An 18,073-nucleotide genomic window follows, 5' to 3' on the forward strand; every position below is an offset into this window, starting at 1 on the left:
TGGTTGGTCAAATGTTATGGAATGGAACATTCTCTTGTCTGGTATTGGTTTGGCTGTCTTTTAAGTGCAATCTCAATAGGTTAAATCAGTACCAGTTGTTTATGTTTCCAGTGACACAATGATATTTATCTGGAGGGAATTAATTGGTAAAAAAAATTATAAACTGAAAACTAAATTATTATTAACTTGGGTTAAAACATTTTAAACTAATTATTTTAACAAGCCAATTCTCTTACAATTGATACTGGTACAGAAGGAAATTATATCCTAAGCATGGTAAAGTGTAAATAATTGTAAGCTAAGCCATCATTGAGTCTCACATAATTGAGTAGTGGTGTCTCATAAATAAAGTATTTAATTACTCTTTGAGTAGTGGTGTCTCATCTGGATGAAAAAAGTTATTAAAAAAAATGCTCTATAAATAGATCCATTACACCTCTGAGTGGCGTAAGCTGTACAAGTGTTCATTGAATCAATTCTGGGTGAAGGTTAGTTGCCTTCCAGTTGATGATTGTTTAAACTCAAGCAGAAGCTAGATGATCCTGGCTAAAGCATAAACCATGTTAACTCTACATAATCTACATATTATACAGGAGTGACTAAATGGCACGACATTATGTTAGTTTTAATTATTTATTTACAAAGTGCGTCACAAAAAACCAGATCCTTCTTCATGAACGCCTGCTCTGCCTTCATTGTCTGTAGACTTCTTGGTCCCGAGTTTGAGGCCAGCCAGAGCATGGAGTTCTGCCAATTCCCTCACCTGAGATAGAATGGGTGTCGGTATTGGTACTGAAGTATATTTCCGGGAGTTCCTTTCCTGCAAGAAATGAAAGGAGATATGATCAGGAGTTTACTTTCCCTTATATTATGTTGTAAATTCAGTCACCTTTGGTTCCTCCATGGAACGACTACATTACATGAGGCAATCTGCTAGCAGATACTACCATGATAAAGCAATTTGGATACTCACCCCTTTTTCAATTGAGCATTGTGCTAAGCTAGCTCTTAGTAGGTTCCTCCATTTGTCCTTGAAAAAGATAACAACAGCAGCAAATAGGTTTACTAACAAAATTGCAGAAAATATTTTGTTTTGAAAGATTTCTTGGGTCGAGGAACATCTGAAATAACTTACTTTAAGGTCAACAGGGGTCCGATAAGAATACGAGGCAAAAGCAAGTCTTCTAATCTCAGACCATCTTCCAGCACCATATTTAGCCACTCCATCAACTAGCTTCTGGACCTCGCACAGAGTCCAAGCCCTGTGATGCTTCCTCCTTTCACTAGACTTCAGTTCTGCTGGCTGCGTATTAGTATTATCAGGAAAAGAGTTGCCATGGCCATCTAACCTTCCATGTTCTACATCTGTCTTTTCTTCACAGTTGAATGTGCCATTATCCACTTTCATGCCTTCCTCGGCAATGGAACTCTGGCATTGCACAATGAATAAACCTTATTCATTAAATACAAAGACATGATGTTGAGGTGTACATGTGGAGACCAATAGAAGACGCAAAGGACAAATGTAGAATGAAATGAGAAAATTCTACTACGTTTTCATAGTGTAGATGGGTTTGGGAAGGACGGATGGAGGTCAAATGTTATCATGTGCAGCACAAATTGGGATTCATTCATGACATTGTTGATCGTGAACAAAAATTTAGAACTAAAAATTTAACACAGGACCAAATATACAAAAAATTATCTAAAGAGCAAGGATAATATCCTTCTAAACCTACAGCTGTCTTTTATGGTGTTAAAATGTGTAAGGGTTTACGTGTCTTGACAGAAATAAGAGTAAAAAAATCAATAATATACCTGGACTGCAACAGAACTAATTTCCCTTGATCTGCTTCCACTCCCACTTTCTTCTTGAACAGGAGTCATAGTAGATGTTTCTACCATGTGACAAAGACCACTGGACTGGTACTTCTGCAAATAGAGATACATTGAAAGGGTTATTTTAGATAAAACAAAATCAAGCAGGTAAACCCAGTGATGGTAATGCAACTATGTTAAAACAGCATATTCTCACTGAAATATTAAATATTGTACTTTACTCAAATGTCAGCATGGTGCCATGCTGAAATGAGATAGTGCAGTATAATGAAATAAATAGGCTAAGCACATGTAGGATTAAGCAATAGCAGTCATCTTAGTTTTCAGTAGTTAAACCTCCAAGCCAACAATTAAGACACAAAATGAGCCAAATCCATTTATGGTTAACTGAAGGTTTGACATTTACACAAATATCGAAAAAGAGAAATTCATGTTATCTAATAAATCATGTTTTCAGTTGTTCAGGACTCTCAAACAATATATCACTAACAAACAATAGATTTGTTTTTCTTAAAACAAGGGTCTATGCTAAAAAGTTTTTAAAAAAACAAGTGTTGGTGCCTTTGTGTTGATGTCCTACACAGGTATGTAGGGGTCAGATGAAAATTCTAGTATTTGAGGTTCTATGCATAACCAGAAACAAGCATGGCGTTTCACATGATTAAGGGCTTTCTCCTGCTTGAAAATTCAAACAGTCAATGTGTGTATATCACAAATTTTGAGACTACTGGAACATGTAACAAGTAGCAATGGTAAAACTTCTAGGACCTAACTATGAATAGGTTAATAAAATATGGGTTTGCAAGACACCCGCAAGCAATGGGTATGATCTGGGATTTTGAAATTGATGGATAAGCAGTGTTATTTATGGCATTCAAAACTTTAGATACCTTAAATGGTGTTGGTTTATTGTATGCATAGTTCGTTAAAGGATGAAGTTGTAGGAGTAAATAGAAATTTTTATAGATAGCTTCAAAATAGTTTGGAGAAAGACACTATAAATGTATTTAGTGTATATGCACCTAAGCAGGATTAGATGAAAATACCAAATCAAGGTTTTGGGATGACCTAGATGAAGTATTACAAAATATTCCATCAAATGAAATGATTTTAATAGGAGGTGATCTAAATGTACATGTTGGAGTGAAAAATGAGGAATATGAGAGGGTGCATGGGGATTATGGGTTTGGAACAAGAGATGAAGAAGGTAAAACTATACTGGATTTTGCGATAGCATATGATCTTATACTAGCTAATACGTTTTTTAAGAAAAGAGAAGAACACTTGATCACATTTAAAAGCGGGAATAATAAATCGCAAATTGACTTTCTTATGGTTAGGAAGAGGGATAGAAAGATTTGTAAAGATTGTAAGGTCATTCCTGGAGAAAGTTTAACTACCCAACATAGGTTAGTAGTATTGGATATACGTCTTAAGCATAATATCCATAAAAAGAAAATATCCACTACTCCTAGAATTAAGTGGTGGAAGTTGAAGGATGAGAAACAAAACATATTTAAGGAGAAGGTAGAAGGACAAGTATTAGGTGAAGTATACGGTGACCCTACTACGACATGGGATAAAATGGTATCAAAGTTGAAAATAATAGCCAAGAGTATACTCGGCGAGTCAAAGGGGCATGTACCACCAAGTAAAGAATCTTGGTGGTGGAATGAGAAAGTACAGGAAAAAGTGAAGGAAAAACGAATAGCCTATAAGAAATTATATATTTGTAAGAATGAAGAAAATTTAAAAAAATATACATTAGCTAAGAAAGAGGCTAAAAAAGCAGTGAATGAAGCTAAAAATACAACTTTTGAGCAGTTATATCGAAAATTGGATACAAAAGAAGGAGAAAAAGACATTTATAAAATAGCTAAAGTGAGAGAGAGGAAGACAAAAGATATTAGCCAAATAAGATGTATTAAAGATGAATGCAATAGGGTATTAGTAAATGATGGAGAAATAAAAGAGCGGTGGAAGAGGTATTTTCATCAACTTTTTAATGAAGGTGTAGGTGATCAACTTAACTTAGGTAATTTAAGCAGGTCAAATGAGTATAGAAATTTAAATTTTTACCGTAGAATTCAAATTTCAGAAGTAGAACAAGCTTTAAACGGAATGAAAAATGGAAAAGCCGTTGGACCAGATGATATCCCGATAGAGGTATGGAAGTGCTTAGGGAAACAAGGTATTGAATGGCTTACAAAATTATTTAACATGATATTAAAAACAAAGAAAATGCCAGATCAATGGAGAGTAAGTACTCTAATTCCCTTATATAAGAATAAGGGGGACGTACAAAATTGTGCAAATTATAGGGGCATTAAATTAATGAGTCATACCATGAAACTTTGGGAAAGAGTAATAGAAAAACGATTAAGGAAAGAGACTATGGTCACCGAAAATCAATTTGGGTTTATGCCTGGTAGGTCGACAATAGAAGCTATACATCTTCTCAGGCAACTAATTGAAAAGTATCGGGGGCAAAAGCAAGATCTACATATGATATTTGTTGATTTAGAAAAAGCTTATGATAGAGTCCCAAGGGAAATTATATGGAGAATTCTAGAAAAGAGGGGTGTTAGCGTAGTATATATTGACCTAATTAAGGATATGTATGAGGAAGTAACGACTAGAGTGAAGACTTCAGGCGGATTAACTGAAGCATTTCCAATAAAGATAGGGTTACATCAAGGGTCAGCTCTAAGTCTTTATCTTTTTACACTAATCATGGATGAATTTACTGGACACATTCAAGATACCGTACCATGGTGCATGTTGTTTGCAGATGATATTGTATTGGTAGATGACACACGTGAGGGAGTAAATGCTAAATTAGAATCTTGGCGAGAAACACTAGAAGAGAAAGGTTTTAGGCTTAGTAGAGTAAAGACAGAATATATGGAATTTAAGTTTAGCAATATTGAACGTAGTGAGACAAGTATTAAAATAGGAGATGATGAGTTGTCTGAAACTGAGAGTTTTAAATATTTAGGATCATTTTTGCAAGCCGATGGAGGGATTGAGAGAGATGTCTTACATAGAATACAAACAGGATGGTTGAAGTGGAGGAGAGCATCAGGTGTTTTATGTGATCGTAAAGTGCCTCTAAAACTTAAAGGAAAGTTCTATAAAACGGCAATTAGACCTGCCATGTTATATGGCGCTGAATGTTGGGCTATGACTCGAGCACATGAGCAAAAGATGAGAGTTGCGGAGATGAGGATGTTAAGATGGATGTGTGGACATACGAAGATGGACAGAATAAGAAATGAGAGCATTAGAGAGAAAGTTGAAGTTGCATCTATTGAGGGAAAACTCCGTGAGACACATTTAAGGTGGTACGGACATGTACTTAGACGACCGATAAATGCTCCAGTTAGGCGGTGTGAAACTATAACAAATACGCATATCAAACGAGGGCGAGGTAGACCAAAAAAGACTTGGTTAGCAACAATAAAACAAGATAAAATTTATTTAAATATAAATGATGATATAATAGGAGATAGAGCTCAATGGCGTAAAAGGATCCATATAGCCGACCCCACTTAGTGGGATAAGGCTTGGTTGTTGTTGTTGTAAGGGTCTATGGTAAGAAGTTAACAAAAAGCAAGTATTGGTGCCTTTGTGTTGATGTCCTACACAGGTATGTAGTGGTCAGATGAAAATTCTAGTATTTGAGGTTCTATGCATAACCAAAAACAAGCATGGCGTTTCACATGATTAAGGGCCTTCTCCTGCTTGAAAATTCACACAGTCAATGTGTGTATATCACAAATTTTGAGCCTACTCAACATGTAACAAGTAGCAATGGTAGCAGCTTCTAGGACCTAACTATGAATAGGTTAATAAAATAAGGGTTTGCAAGACACCCGCAAGCAATGGAACATGATCTGGGATTTTGAAATTGATGGATAAGCAGTGTTATTTATCTCCAAGCATTCAAAACTTTAGATACCTTATGTAGGTGTAAATTTATTTCTATGCATTTTTCTATTCATTATGTGGAGAAGTAAACTAATTTTTATAGATTTTTTATTTGGATCAAGTTCTCAAAAAATATTTGAATTATATTCATATGGACACAATTAATGTTAAATATTTTTGAATAATGATTTCTCATGAATCCACCATTATATTGCACACATCACCTACATATGTTTGTTAAGATTATAACAGGCAAAACCTTTCTGTGTGATATGCCTACCGATCAAACAATAATAACGTTCACAGCCTCACAGTGCAAAAGATAAAAAAATTTAAACTCAATTATTGCAAACAAAATTCCACTAAGAAATATTTTATCTTCTATGGTAGTTTTCAAACTGGAAATGCAAGCTTTTACCATTAGTTACATTTATCATAAACATCTAAATGTACAGAATGAGTCTCATGCATCTTAATAAGAAAAAAGGTTCAGAGCTAAATAAAGCGTCAATGATTACACATATATTCATAGTTAGGAGACGAGCTATACTAACATTAAATGTTTTGCACCTGAGGGCATGGAGTACTCAAAAGCCGACCTCCAAAATATTCGTCCCATTTAGAATTCGAACCCTTGTGCTATGATTGTTCCACTGAGTGCTTTACCACTGCACCACACTCGTGGGGGCATGGAGAAGCTAACTTATTCCTAGTTACTTTGGTGGTCCTAAATTCCTAATGGTATTGATGCAGCACCATAATCAAGTTGTCAAACCACACAGAAAATTTAGACAAAAGTGACGAAGATATCTCACTAATCAAAATATTACTACAACTACTTTTGTAAAGTCAATATTAACTAAAGTAGGAAAGAAATCCACTGATTGGAACCACAATAATCCTAATGATATTAACAAATAAGAACAACTTTTTTAGAGCTAAAAGATATACATTAATCTCTAAGTAAATTAAAATTATTCCTACCAAATTAAAAATTGCCAAACTTAGATACTTAAATTAGGATAATTGCCAAAATCAATTAAAATTTTAAAATTCTAATTAAAACTAATTCCTAGTTTGCATCATTAAGCCCTACTAAGGTAAACTCTTCATACAAATTGTGAGCATCTTCAATTAGGTAATCCTTTCCAATGTGCAAGGATCATAACAAATTCATATATTGCATAAGTCAAAGTATCTGTGAAATCCAAAGACAACCTGCATGTTCAGAAGGCTTCTGATACTGTATTTGAGAAACATTGGAAGACATTTCTACTATGCAATCTAAGTTATCTAGGAATGAACACTGTTTTAAATTTGTTGATTTAAATTTTGTTCACCAAAACAAAGAAAAAGTGCACAAACAAATAATGGAAAATCTTTCAGAAAAAAATGCATCCACTCATGCTAATCCCAAATAGTTCGACTAATATGGGTTGATGATGTTGGTGATCTGCATCTATGTAGTAATCTGAATTAACTGCTTATATTTCGAAATCAAATTTTTTATGAGCATTAAGAAGTAACATTGGGACATCATAAAATTGAAGAACATAATTTTAAAAAATAATTTACAAACCGTAAAAACTGAGAAATCCTTTCTTGGTCTACATCTTCTGGCTCTAAGTACAAATGGAACCTGAAACTTGAATCCTGCAGGAGGTATATATCTAGCAGAAAATATTCTGTTTGGGAAATCAACATCACCAATAGCCCACGATGATTTTGAAGGGGAATAAACATGTTCTAGATTTTTTGAGCAAGAGTATGATTTAACAGCACATTCCATATCCTCATGCTCTGAGAGTTCTTCAATATACCGCTTTGTGGGCTTCCTCATCCGTTTGACAGCATGAGTCTCTATTTGATAATAATCATCTTTTGAATTATATTTTGAGGAAGGTGTTTTCAGTCTCTTAGCAGACACTTGTTCATCTGAAATTGCACCTATCAAACTAGTTTCTAATTTTTGTGGACTGACATTTATTACATGGATGTCTAAAGAGGATCCACATCCAGTCTGAGCTGGCTGTAGCTTTCTATTTTCTTCCTCGTTGAGAATTATTTTGTTGTCTTTGATAACAAAATCAGTATCTGGAACATGAGAGGAATTAGTTAACCCCATTGCTATCCGCCGTTTCAGCCATAACTTATCTTTCACAGAAGTCTGGCGCCCAAAGGTAGCTCTAAAAGCTTCCTGTAATTCTCTTATTGAGAAATTATCCAGGCGGATCTCTCCACTTAAAATAGAAAAATCAGGCAATGAGATAGTGCAAGACTTGGGAACAGATGATTTACTACTAGCTTCATCCTTATTTGTTGCCTTAGAACATTGAGCAATTCCCACTTCAACAATATGGATGGTACTGAGTTCCAGAGAACTTGGAATTCCTTCATTAGATGCATTCTCAGGCTGAAGATTGTCAATACAGGATGAAATGTTAGATCTCTCAAATATCTGATCCTCTATGACCATCCCCTTGGGAGAAGAATTAAGAGATTTGCCCGACATCTCTTCCTGTTGAATGTTTGTAAGATATCCATTATATGATAGTACAGAGTAAAATTACACAACTGAAAAACATAAAAATGTAGCTCAGTAACATGACCAACTTATCAATAACAAACATTAACTACAATCATTAGTAAAAATTGTGAATAGTTCACAATCATAAAGTTCCTAAAACCCAAACTGAAACTACTGCCTATATGCCAATTCAAATCCCAATAGTTCCTGGATAACAACGAAACTATTAACATAACTTACATTATTTTCAAACCAACTTCTGAGAAACATGGGAAGATAGAAGGCAGTCAATCTGATTTTACTGGATTCAACTTTCACTTAATTATTCATTGAATTCACTAATGTTCCATATGCATTCTTACAAGTTCAAGAAGCAATTGATTACATGTACAGTCAAAAATCAAAATCTATTTCCATGTTAAGATATCTGCAGTAAAAATAGATGAGCATCTAATAATGTTTAAGAATAGATATACCCATGTATTGTAACTTGTAAGATTAAGAGTGGAAACTTTCTGAACCCATCATATCTGCATGAAAATCTCATCGCCCAACAACTCGATGAGGCACAAAAGATCAAACCAAGTGATACTTTCAATATCCTTACTCTACGACAAAATAAAATGCAAAAGTGGTCTATGTTGTCATTTCATTTTGCATAGCAACAACAAATACACACCTCAATCCCAGCATGTGACTTTCTTGAATCATCAGCCTTCTCAGATTGAAGTAGATCTAAAACACATTGCCATTAGACATACACTTCAATATTAAAAACTTCACGTACTGAGGAATGATAACTTGAGGCATTATGCAAGCAGACAGTGAATGTATTCCACAAACAATATCAAACGCTAAAAGCTGTAAGCCAAAATTCATTCAAACCAAACAATATGTAAAACTTCAGCATCTGCAGATCAACAAGCCTAAGAGCCCATATGAGAATCGGATCAATAAACTTGTGGTACCCCTGAGTCTGTAACTCAAATTAAGGGTGCATTTCATGAAGTAGAAATCACATTCCCAATCCTTGTAAATATATCACCTTAATCAAGTTCAATATATTTACATGTACTAGCCCAACAACATGCTATGTTATATAATTTTAAAAAAGATGTTTATTTTCATCATCTTTCAAGTGTGGCCTTCAGAGAGTAGGAGCATCTTTTATTTTAGGTGCCTTTATAATTAACATAAATAGGGAAAAGCCTTAGAAATGTTTAATGTATTTTGGAAAAAAAAAAGTGTCTAGAGGTTCCAATAACATTTGGTGATACAAATTTCTGTGGCAAATCAAATTTGGTATAAATTGTCGGAAAAGACGTAAGAATAATCTTCCAGAAGGTTATATGTTGAAGACCTATCGGTAGCAAGTATTAAAAGTTTGCAAGATTGAAAGAAATGCCACCAATGTTAGATCTAGAATGATCAAAACGTGGAACCTATCCATTTTTTTTTTATAATCCAAGTATCCAAGCTCTTCGAACCGACTAATCTTGGAGGTGACCGGCTCAGCCTCACGAAAGTTTCCCACCGGCCACTAGGGTAAATCCAGAAGTACGAACGACGCATGGCTCTGCAGCCAGTGTTCTAGGGTTGTCTTCCCACTAAAGGAAATTAATCCGTAGTGTGTCACAGCTAGGAATTGATCCGTGGATGTTAGGTTAATTGCGGAAACGCTTTGCCATTGCATCGTAGCCCGGGGGGCAATTCATCTTTCTATCGCGCGTGGAACCTATCCATACACCTAACAAAGGGGCATTCAATGATTGAATTATTAACACCCAATGATCGAATTATTAACACCCAAATCGCAAAGGAGCAACTTAGAGTGATAGGATTAAAACCAATTACTTTTACCTGGATGAGTATGCAAATTTGAATGAGTATGCAAATTTGAGATATCTTAAGTACTGAATTAGTTGTTTCCTCTTCACAGTGAACATTGCATTGCTAGTAATTGACATTAAATGCTGCTCCTTAACAGTATTTTGTGAGTAGAACATGGTCAACATGAGACACAACAACCAAATGTTAGTTCAAAACTTAATTCGCTGAAAAACAACTTAATAACTTTAGAGCAACATCAGCCATCTAAAACCTTGAACCAGAACACCCTGATAATTCTAGCTCAGTGTCAAAGAATCTAAATCTTTCAACTAGAATGGATTGCTCAACTTCATTATCTAAACCCGACTCATGATTGCATGATTTCATAAACTTACCAAATACTCCCACCCTAGATAGCCATTCTTGTTTTCCCCTTTCCAAAGCAATAATTATTGTAATTCTTGTTGTGTTAAAAAAGAATTGACTAATAACTAACAAAGATAGAAGGTACGATAAATAAGTTAACTATGAAGGCAATTTCAGGTGAAGACCAAACTTAAGAACAAAACAAAACTTTGCTGAGAGACAAAAAGAATATAAAGTGCAGAACAAGGTTTAAGGTGTCAAACCGGTCGGCGTGGGAGGAATTTACCATTCCACCTGCTAACCAACACTTAAAATATTCGTGAACCACACAATATATGACATGGCATGTGAAGGTGATGGACGAAGATCGCACTAGCGAAGGCATGGGCACAACTACAAGAGCTACCGTACTCTTCCATGGGCATTTGCAAGACACAGGTTTAACAGTGAAACTTCCTCATGGTATGCCTTTATTTGTCTTTCTTCCTCTTCCACCACCTTCATCCGCCTCTTCATTCACCTTTGCCGGCCTCTTCCTCTGCCTTCATTCGCCTCTTACTTCACGTTTGTCCACTCAACTATGTCCGCCCCACTTCACCCCCTCACACTGTCTCCATTCAAGACAACATCTTCGACCCCAATGTCAACCACACCCTCTTCGATGGCATCGAGAAAGCCTTTGACCATGGTCCTCACATCCTCATCACCTGTGCCAGCATGTTCGACTCAAAGTACCCCACCCTAGCAAACACGTCCATAGAGGACTCCAACCACGCATTTGCCATTAACTGTAGGGAAACCTTCCACTATAGCAGGGAGGTTGTCTCTCCCCCTCAGCAGCAGCCTGTCCTGCAGCGGCAGTATCATGACGCTTTAGTTGGCACCAGCAAGGCTTTTGCCACCAAGGTATGCAACATATGCAGCGTCAAACACTGCAGTGGAGACCACAAGCATCTAAAACAATCAAATTGTTTGGGTGGGTTTTACAGATTGATGAGCATACAATTCTGGAATTATAGAACAATTAAATTAAGCATCTATACTGTGTGTCATTTGAAGCCACAAGCCAGCAGCCATTGGCAACTATAAGTGCTAGTTTCGTTAAAGTTCTCACAATTCTCATTTTTTGCTTTCAATTTTAGCAGAGCACTGTCAATTTTTTTCCTTTTGTTTGGAAAACTGTTTTCCAGAAATTGAGAACAGAATTTTTGTGAACCAAATGCAGTTTTTTATCATCTTAAAAATTCAAACTCAAATATATTATTTCTCAACTCTCTTTTCCTTTTACATTTGAATTTGATCAAAAAATTAATATATTGCTGTTCTATTTCAGGAAAAGGAATTCAATTATTAGAACTTTGTTCTGGAGTTCAGGCAGTTATGGTCAGAAGATTTCTAGACATGTGGGAAGAATGCCTCATGAATTATGTATTTCCCTTTCTAGACTGTGTTTCTCGGAATCAAGTTCATCTGGGGAAGAATGGCAAGGGAACAAGCTAGGGACTCAAAGAGGAAAAGCTACTCCAATGCTCATTCAGCTGTGAAGAGAACATCTTTTATTATTTTAGTTGCCTTTAGGAACAAAGGAAATTTTTCTGTTCCATGAGCTGATAACCTGAGTTTTTGCAGTCAAAATACAGCTCAAAAGCAATGGGATGAAACAATTGTATTGATTTTGGGAAGAAGAACAAGGATATTATACTCATTTTCCTCTTTCCTTCAGAGTTCGAGCAATTTTGCTGACTGTTAGTTCTATCCAATCCAAACTTTCTTGATCACTTCAATGAGTTAAACTCATACTGGCTAATGGCTTATCATGTGCAGGCTAGGAATTTTTGCTAGGTTTTGGTAAGAGTAGCATCATAAATTCAAATAAAGAAGTTGCTCTGGCAGCAATAAACTGTTTACAGACAGTTGTTAGTTCCCATTGTCCCATGTTAATTTGTGTCATATGTTTCTCTTTAGCAGATAACCTATGCACTGAACACTACTGCTCGAACCAAATTTATCCAATGTATATAGAAAAACTGAATGCTTTTCATGCTAGCAACAAAAAATAGAATAGATATTCATGGGGAAACTTGGTAGTGTCATGTAAAATCCATGTTTGATGTCTACAAGCTTGTAATACAGACGTTCCCCAGTTATACTAGTAGTTCAGCTAGCAATGTTAAGCAGGAGATATTGCATGCCCTTGGTAACTAATGTACAAACATCTTGGTCTAAATAGTATATTTTCCATTTTATTTTAAAGGATCGAGGAATGTGCATACTCAAGCACAGATGATGCTTAATGTTAAGATGTTTAATTAGAATAGTAATTATACAAGTTATATAATTTAAAACATAATATAATTATAATTACATAACTTATATAATTCTAAGATATAATATAAGCATTCAAACATTATTAGCACATGAAGATATGCCATCTCTCATAAACCCAAATTCTAGTACAACTCCAGATTTTAAACCTTGATACAAAATGCACTTATGCCCTGACTGTATTCAAAAGCATAATGCATGGAATAGTCAAAGAAGCTAATGAAAAACATTGTATAGACCGTATTCAAAAGCATAATGCATGGAATAGTCAAAGAAGCCAATGAAAAACATTATATAGCCATCGCTGAACATTCATGAAAAAGAGCTAAAATGTGATTCGGACATTATAGCTAAGGTGTTTATAATGGCTCGATACCTTCTAAATCAGGCTTCTTGGTAGTAACCTCCCTACCATCATGGTTAATAGTGACAACTGAAGCGACCTCACCCTTTTCATCTTCAAGAAACTGCTCTACCTCCATAACCACATTATCAGTAGCAGAAATTAGCCTCCGTCACTTAGACCTGAATGAGAAATAAGCAATAAGATAAAAAGTTATTATTTCATGTGTCAGTAAAACTTCACAAGGTAGATGACTAAGAACATGAAGCATCAAAGTGAATTGTGAGCACTATAAATAATTAATTGGTGGAATCGAGAAGAGTCTCATCATTTTCTCTAAAATGGCATTACTATTAATTATAAAAATCTGTTCAACTCTAACCTTTATTATCTGCATGTATGCCTTGGGTCAAATCACAGCGAATGTCAGTTCTTGGTATACCAACATGAACCCTTGTAAAACACACAATTGTAAAAATATATTTGTGAAGCATAAGAAGCTGAACTATTTTTATGTGAATAGTCAAACAAACAAAGCTGAGCTATTCGACCAGGAAATATTGATGAAGATACCATAACAGGAGAAGGGTGATTAAATGAAATGGAAATGAGCTTCTAGAGTCTAATATGCCCCTTAGGCTAACCAGAAGATTGTATAATCTTGCGGTATGGCATGTCATACTTTATAGTAATATTGAGATTTAGGAAACAAGTCATACAAAAAGTTAATGCAGAAAATATGAGAATGTTGAGATGGATGTGTGAAGTTCTTGAGAAATATATAATAAAATTTGCAACCATCTAGGAGCAATTAGGCATGTTTCCAATATATGATAATATGAGAACAATAAATTGAGATGGCATGGATATGTTCACAGCCAATATTAATATTATAGTAAGAGGAGTTTAGTCAATTAGGATTCAAGATGTAAGAAAACTCTGGTTAATGTAATAAAAGTAATTAACTAATCTAAGTATTACTGGTGATATATTCCTATATCAAGTTCAATGGAAGAATTTGATCATGAAATCATCCTAAATAGTTTGAATTTACACAGCTTCATAATGATGCAGATGAAGTTGGACTATATTAGATCAGTTGTGCTACTAGAAGATGTCCGGGGAAAATGATATTAGTGTGCTTATTCTTAAATAGTTGTTCTACACAAATGACCACATCTTCTAGTTTTAATGGTGACCTCGTCACTCGCACTCCAGAAAAGAAAACCCCAAAATGGCAGCATGATAGGAAAAAATCATTAAAAATGTTTTAAAATAACCAGCCACATTTAACATGTTGTATTCCCTCCAGTATGAAGTAATTTATAAAAGATGCCCTCTCACCATCAAATATCTTCAGTCTTGCAAACCTTGGTGGTCCCAACCTAAGTCAACCTTCCACCTAAAGAAACAAGTGAGTGTTTGAGTTTATACTGTGTCAAACTTTTAAGAGAATGAAAAAACAAAGAAACTCTAAAATTGAACACAATAGTCTACTGATCTAACAATCTCAGCTCTCAAATTTAGTCAATCCATGCATCTAATACTATAAACAACTTACTATCCAATGAATGCAATGCACCACTAGATCTTTTGTGTTTGAATGAATACTCCTTGCACAGAAGGGAAAATAAAGACCCCATGCTTAATTTTACATTAACTTAACGTTTGTCATGGATTAGATTAATATGGTTACTAGAGTTGTGGGCTTAATCCCACATTGGGAATTTCAGGTTTATGGTTTTATTGAGTCATATATATTTGTGTATGGTATGTAATCTTACTACAAAGTGTGTATCAGAGCTTTGAATCACTGGTCATATGCAACTTTGCAAAGGAACTAATTACCAAAGTATCAATTGTTGTATGCACCTATGCAACAGAATGAAACCATTATGTACTGCACCAGCACATGCTCAAAAATCTATCTAGCTGCATTGCGCATGAGTGTTGTTTGGTGTGTGCACCACCTGTGTGCATGAACAACACACAACTAATTTGTATTGGTGCTATGTGTGAGCTGTGTTGTCTAAGCCACTAAATGGTTTTCCATTATGTGTTATGGTAAGTCAGTAGCTGGGAACACGTGAAAACCTCTACCACATGTTTGGCATATCCGTGGTGTTCGACTATTTGAAAGTTGAGGCAATAACACCACCACAATGCATCTTATTGTTCAAAATCGAAAAGGGCCTTGATGACCATAATAACAGTCAGTGGTTGATCAAATTAGGCAACTTGGTAAGCCGTCATCATAATTCTAGTTGAGGCCTAATCTTTTCTTATTCCCATAGCATGCCTAACTAGTATTTGATAGAAAGTTGTAGCTCATCTTAATTAATAGATAAATCATTAATGTTTCATAATATGAAGCACTTTTTAATACTTCTGGTAAGTCAAATCATTGATTAACCACAAAAAAGTTATTCATCCCAAATTAAATATGCTTTGTATTTGTCAAAAGAGATTGGTTCCCAGGGCTAGTTAGGAAGCTAAATAATTCAGTTGTAACAAGATCCAACATTGCTTTTTTTTTCCTTTTTTGTTAATGCAATTAATAGTTTATTTTCCTGAACTACAATCTATCGAGATGGTAAAGACTGGAAGTTGCGCTAAGGTCCTACGTTGAAAGTCCACCTTTACAAAATGGAGGTTTGCTCTCATATATGTATATTTAAATACCAGGGGTCTTGACCTTCGGCCTTCCCCTTTCCTCAAAAAATAGGTTTCTAGATGTGTTGCTAGGGATCCTAAGATAAATCAAGAAGACCTAAAGATTGGATAGCTGTACTGGATCCCTAGAATCACGGATTACCATTATGCAAATTAGGAAAATTCAGTATCACATAGGATTTCCACCACTATATACGTCGTTTTATCTGGTGGGAATAATGTATCGAGGAAAACAAAAAGGGAAAAAAAAACGAGAAGAACTAGCACAAAAACACTGACTTAATTGAGACGAGCAACTCAATATTGTCGGGGAAGATGCACCTGAATCGAGCTCAAGGAGGGGAGATGGCTCTGGTGTTCGCCGGGCCGCTGGCGTCCGAGTTTCCGCGTCGGTGGAACGTCGCTGTGAAGCTTGAGACTTGAGCGCCGGCAACCCCCAGCGACCTCCGGCGAGAGGAAAGAGTGAAGGTTGCTTCTGGCGGACGAGATGGCGAGAGGTGGGATCCTTCGCCTCGTCGCGGAAAATGGGAGGCCGCTCTAATCCCTAAATTTTTGTGATCTATCAAATCGAACTCTAATTTAGTTTTTTATTTTATTTTGATTTTTAAAATACACATAGACATGATAAAATTATTCATTGATTAATATTTGTTCTCAAAATATTAATACATGAAAAATAATACCTCTACATTTCAATAAAAGTAATAATAAAATAATTTTTCTCTTTTCATTTTCACTATTATACTTTCCTTTGCTTTTCCACATCAAGTAATAAATTAATATTTAAATTTTCTAAGTAGAAATATAAAAGGCAAAAATCAAATCCATCATTTATAAAATTATCTTAGCAAATAATTTATAAATTTTAATTTTATTTATATAAATTATATTTAATTAAAATAATATTTTAATAAGTAAAATAATCGATGAGTACTCCATAACTAAATTTGTCAAAAGGATCAATCTATAGTGAAGTAAGCAAATCTATCAGAAATTGATCATATACAGGTGGATCGACCCATCAACTTAACAGATTAGAAAATTTCTAAACTAATTTAATCCAAAACAAGTTGTAAATTAGACAACTCACGATTTAAATATAAAAAAATTTAAGTTTGAATTATAGTTTAAATGGATAAGTTAAAATTTTTAAATTTGGATTGTGATTTAGACATGGTAAGCTCACTAGTTTATTGAGTTTTTTTTATTTTTATTTTATATTTTAAAGGGAAAAATAAGTTTTCTCACCTATGGGTCAATTTAAACCCGTTGCCGACTCATGTAGGTCACGAGTTTAGGTGGATCAGTCCATTTGAACCCTATTTTAAAATAAATTGATAAAATTTTAATCTAATTCGTTTAAATTATTTAAGAAGGGTGGACTAATACGATGATCTCAATCCAAATTGATGATTTTGTCTATAACATTTATTGTATTTTAAATAAATATTATTTGATCATGATTTATTATGTAAAAATTACCATGAGCTTTTCTATAATAGGCAAAAGTTAATTTCTAATTATGTGATAATTTTATATTATTTTAATTTTCATAATTTAATTAAAATAATATTTTAATTAATAAAATAAATAATGAGGACTTTATGATATTTATTATATTTTAAATAAATATAATTTAATCACTATTAAACATGTAAAAGTCAACATATAACTATTATAAAAACTAAAAATAAAACTAATTCAGGTTGTTGAGGTTAGATGAGACGCCCATTTAATTTTAATGAAAGATAGAGTGTTCATCTTATTTTTCATGTTATCTTGATTTTTGCCTAGATATAAAAATTTTTTTTGATTATTAAAAGAGCACTCGTCCTATAAAAATTATCAAATAATATTACAACAAGAAAATAACTTTATACACTCTACCTCACTACTATTTTATAATAAAACAACATCATCTTAAAATCAGTTTATAGAAATTAATACCACATTTGAAATTGATTTATAGTAATTATATTAGGATATCAAACTGTCCATTTATATCCCTCCATTAGATCTATCGAAACTAAAAGTAATTATACATCTTACCATGCCATCCATAATATATTATATATCACAAGTGAGAAATTATAATTTGTTTGAAGGTATTCACTTTGGAATAGTTCATATTTTCAGAAGATACTTAGATATTTATTAAATTTGAGTAGATATCTGAGTCAATATTGTACGTCTTATTTTATTATATATAATATTTTATTTTTTGTCAAAGCTATCCTTTA

The 18,073-nt window shown here is 34.2% G+C and overlaps 1 protein-coding gene across 4 annotated transcripts; it reads right to left on the reverse strand.

Moving 5' to 3' along the window:
- Positions 1–554: 554 nt before the first annotated feature.
- Positions 555–16,362, reverse strand: LOC141848089 (uncharacterized). 4 transcript variants are annotated; one of them, XM_074736205.1, is made up of 10 exons: positions 16,155–16,362; positions 14,505–14,562; positions 13,543–13,613; positions 13,194–13,342; positions 8,976–9,031; positions 7,349–8,287; positions 1,819–1,932; positions 1,136–1,429; positions 974–1,030; positions 555–820 (listed from the first exon to the last, which is right to left on the reverse strand). In XM_074736205.1, the coding sequence occupies exons 4-10, from the start codon at positions 13,297–13,299 to the stop codon at positions 650–652; spliced, it is 1,737 nt and encodes a 578-aa protein (XP_074592306.1). In that variant the 5' UTR covers positions 13,300–13,342; positions 13,543–13,613; positions 14,505–14,562; positions 16,155–16,362; the 3' UTR covers positions 555–649. The 4 variants fall into 4 exon arrangements, with proteins under 4 accessions (XP_074592306.1, XP_074592307.1, XP_074592308.1 ...); XM_074736206.1 differs by lacking the exon at positions 14,505–14,562; XM_074736207.1 differs by lacking the exon at positions 13,543–13,613.
- Positions 16,363–18,073: the final 1,711 nt, after the last annotated feature.

This window comes from Curcuma longa, chromosome 16 (genome assembly GCF_044706935.1).
Source record: "Curcuma longa cultivar G26 ecotype Majalengka, Jawa Barat chromosome 16, ITB_CL_G26_1.1, whole genome shotgun sequence".
NCBI lineage: Eukaryota > Viridiplantae > Streptophyta > Magnoliopsida > Zingiberales > Zingiberaceae > Curcuma > Curcuma longa.

Bases quoted from the DNA above. Each gene is read 5' to 3' on its own strand.
- LOC141848089 (XM_074736206.1), bottom strand. From the start codon at position 13,299: ATGGAGGTAGAGCAGTTTCTTGAAGATGAAAAGGGTGAGGTCGCTTCA. The intron at 8,288-8,975 runs GTGTGTATTTGT...AACATTCAACAG, and splicing joins AGTCACATGCTGGGATTGAG to GAAGAGATGTCGGGCAAATC. The intron at 1,430-1,818 runs GTATATTATTGA...GTGCAATGCCAG, and splicing joins TTAGTTCTGTTGCAGTCCAG to AGTTCCATTGCCGAGGAAGG.